Source organism: Limulus polyphemus, unplaced genomic scaffold (assembly GCF_000517525.1).
Source record: "Limulus polyphemus unplaced genomic scaffold, Limulus_polyphemus-2.1.2 Scaffold4493, whole genome shotgun sequence".
Lineage (NCBI taxonomy): Eukaryota > Metazoa > Arthropoda > Merostomata > Xiphosura > Limulidae > Limulus > Limulus polyphemus.
Window position 1 is genome coordinate 19,559 of NW_013670103.1, and position 2,858 is coordinate 22,416.

Sequence of the window (2,858 nt, forward strand, 5' to 3'; positions counted from 1 at the left end):
TCAGTCACAAGAACGTCGAATCTGAATCACTTGAAAAAAACATGGGGGTGCTTAACTTTTTTCCAGGTGTATATATGAAAACATGATTTTAATGTCACAAAAAATGTTATGTATGGATTTCAACACCTATCATTTTCTACTTTGTGGTATTGCCCTGTGACTTATGGTTGCAACTATTTATTCATCAAAGTGCCCCATTACGTTTTGCTCGAAATTGTCCGAGAGTGATTACACATACAAGATAAGGAAAAGTTTCTCATTTTATTCAAAACTTTGTGTGTTTACTTTATAATATTTTCGTTATATCTGATCTTGCAGTACCCATACTATGACTGATTATAATACAAAACAATTACAGTTCAAAATTCACAAAACAAATACTAAAATTAAATCAACTATAAAAAATTGTGTTTGAACTTTGTGAACAAATAATGATAATTACCTTTAAACTCTGGAAAGGTTCCAGGAATTCATTTGTGGCTGAAGAGTGGAAAGGGACAGGAGAAACTTCGACTTTTGTTAATGCACGTGGTTCTGAGTAGCACCACGTCATGCTTCCTTGATGCTCAGAAGGCTGCTTACTAAAGACTATTTCATGAGGCTGGGGTTCAAGTCCTGATCCTAGTGAAAACAGCTATATTTATTACCAAAAACAGAGATCCAGTACAATAAGTATATTGTAATAAAAACTTGAATGAAGATTATACATGCATGAAAAGAATAAAAATTTTCATTCACTATACTTTCAGCTGTCTAGTGGACATTATGAATATAAAAACATTTCAATGTTATGGCACGTCAAAGTGTTAACCTACTTTTTATTTTATCCAGCTGTAGTAGTTAAGAACAATTCAAATTTCAAATCGTTCCTCAAAAGTTAATTACAGGATCCTAAAACATAAAGTCCACCTAAACATATATTTTAAATATTATAATTTGTCACTAGAAATACACTTTTTCTCAAACTGTTTTCTGCATAAATCCATAAAGTACAAGATCCAGCCATGATCTAAGATGTCACTCACTTTTAACGATACAAAACTGCAGGTTTTAACAGGACACCTGAAACACGTGCACCTAGATTTCAACACTTCTCTTACATTCCATTGTGAATTTCTTCCTCCTTTTAAAATTTGAATAACTCCTGATTTTTTTTAGTCATTTTTTTTGACTTATTGATGTTTCAGTGACAAAAGTTCACCATCATTGTGGCTGATGAAATGAAAACGGTTGATTTTATTCCATCATACGTGTCACTCATTTCTCTTGTGTGTATTTGGTTTGAATTTTGTGCAAAGCTACATGAGGGCTATCTGTGCTAAACATCTCTAATTTGGCAGTGAAACTCTAGAGGAAAGGCAGCTACTCAACACCACCCACCGCCAACTCTTGGGTTACTCTTTTACTAACGAATAAGTGAGATTGACTGTCACATTATAATGCCCCAAGGTTGAAAGGGTGAGCATGTTTGGTGGGACAGGGATTCGAAACTGTGACCATCAGATTGCGAGTCAAACGTCCTAACCACCTGGCTATGCCAGGCCTTTTTGTGTGGAACACATTAGGCTTAGCTCTATTAATGTTGTTAAACCTCTTTTATTCTGTGCAGATTTCTACATTAATAGAGCATATTTCCAATTATTAGATGTATGGTTTAAGGAACTTTTATATCCCCTTTCATACATACTTAAACATCTAAACAACAGAAAACCTACATTCTCTACTACATGCCTTCAGAATAATTTTATTAAACTAAGACTGTTTATTACTGGACACACAATGTTGCCTTCTCTACTACATGCCTACAGAATAATTTTATTAAACTAAGACTGTTTATTACTAGACACACAATGTTGCCTTCTCTACTACATGCCTACAGAATAATTTTATTAAACTAATACTGTTTATTACTAGACACACAATGTTGCCTATTTGCTGTTAACATTTTTTTTATAGATGACTTAGACTGTTACATGATGAACAAACAAAGATGAAATGGGCAGCAACTGCCAAAATAAGTGAAGATGAAAGATAAAAGCCATTCTGAGCATTGTCCTTTCAATCTGTGCTACTTTGGTATACTGGTCCTCCAAGACTTTCTTCACAAGTTTCCTGCTAAACTAGGCAGTTGCTACCCATTTCACCTTGGTTTGTTGTCAATGTGTAATTTATTATTAGTTAACTTGATGTAGTTGGGTGAGGTTTTATATTACATAATATAATTATGTGAGGTAATCTGTTAGATCACGAGACTTGTAACCAACCTTATGTCAAAACCTACCTGTATCTTGTATGTATTGGAACACTCCTATCCTTAAGTCGTCACTGGAGGCCTGTGGATGGGAAAAACTCCCTTTCTCTTCCCTTTTTAATGGTTTTTGAGTTTTCTGTTGATCTTGTGATCTTTCTGACGATAACTGTAGAATGTAAAATCATGTTTTTGATGAGAACTAAAACCACCTATTTTAAATGTAGCAATTATAATGTTTCTCATGATGAATGTAGCAATTATTAACATTAACTTCTGAGAACAGTAAGCTACCCTCTTAGAACAAAACTAAGACATGAATCTGGTAGTAACTACACTTAATTAAGAATACTTTTCTAAAATTCTTACTATAAAGATTAGCATGCATTGTTTCATCAGTAAATCACATTTCTCACGATAATCATAATCACATGATATGAAAATGCCAGTAATACTGAAATGTAATTTACATGCATCAGTTCCATATGTATCTAATTCAAATATTACATGTCGACTAACAGAATTACTTTCAAGGCCAAAGGTCAACTCTTACAGTTGACAGTTACTTCAATGGTCAAAGATCAACTCTTACAGTTGACAGTTAATTCAA

General features: G+C 33.4%; 1 protein-coding gene across 1 annotated transcript in view; it reads right to left on the minus strand.

The window, feature by feature from the left end:
- The window catches only part of LOC106471251 (vacuolar protein sorting-associated protein 13B-like), a gene marked incomplete at its 3' end in the record, with an annotated part of 86,960 nt that overhangs the window by 19,205 nt on the left and 64,897 nt on the right, over window positions 1–2,858 (minus strand). The window contains exons 27-28 of the mRNA XM_022399866.1: window positions 2,282–2,417; window positions 443–621 (exon numbers count right to left, since the gene is read on the minus strand). Of these exons, the coding sequence (XP_022255574.1) occupies window positions 443–621; window positions 2,282–2,417 (315 nt within the window). The remainder of the gene's footprint in view (window positions 1–442; window positions 622–2,281; window positions 2,418–2,858) is intronic.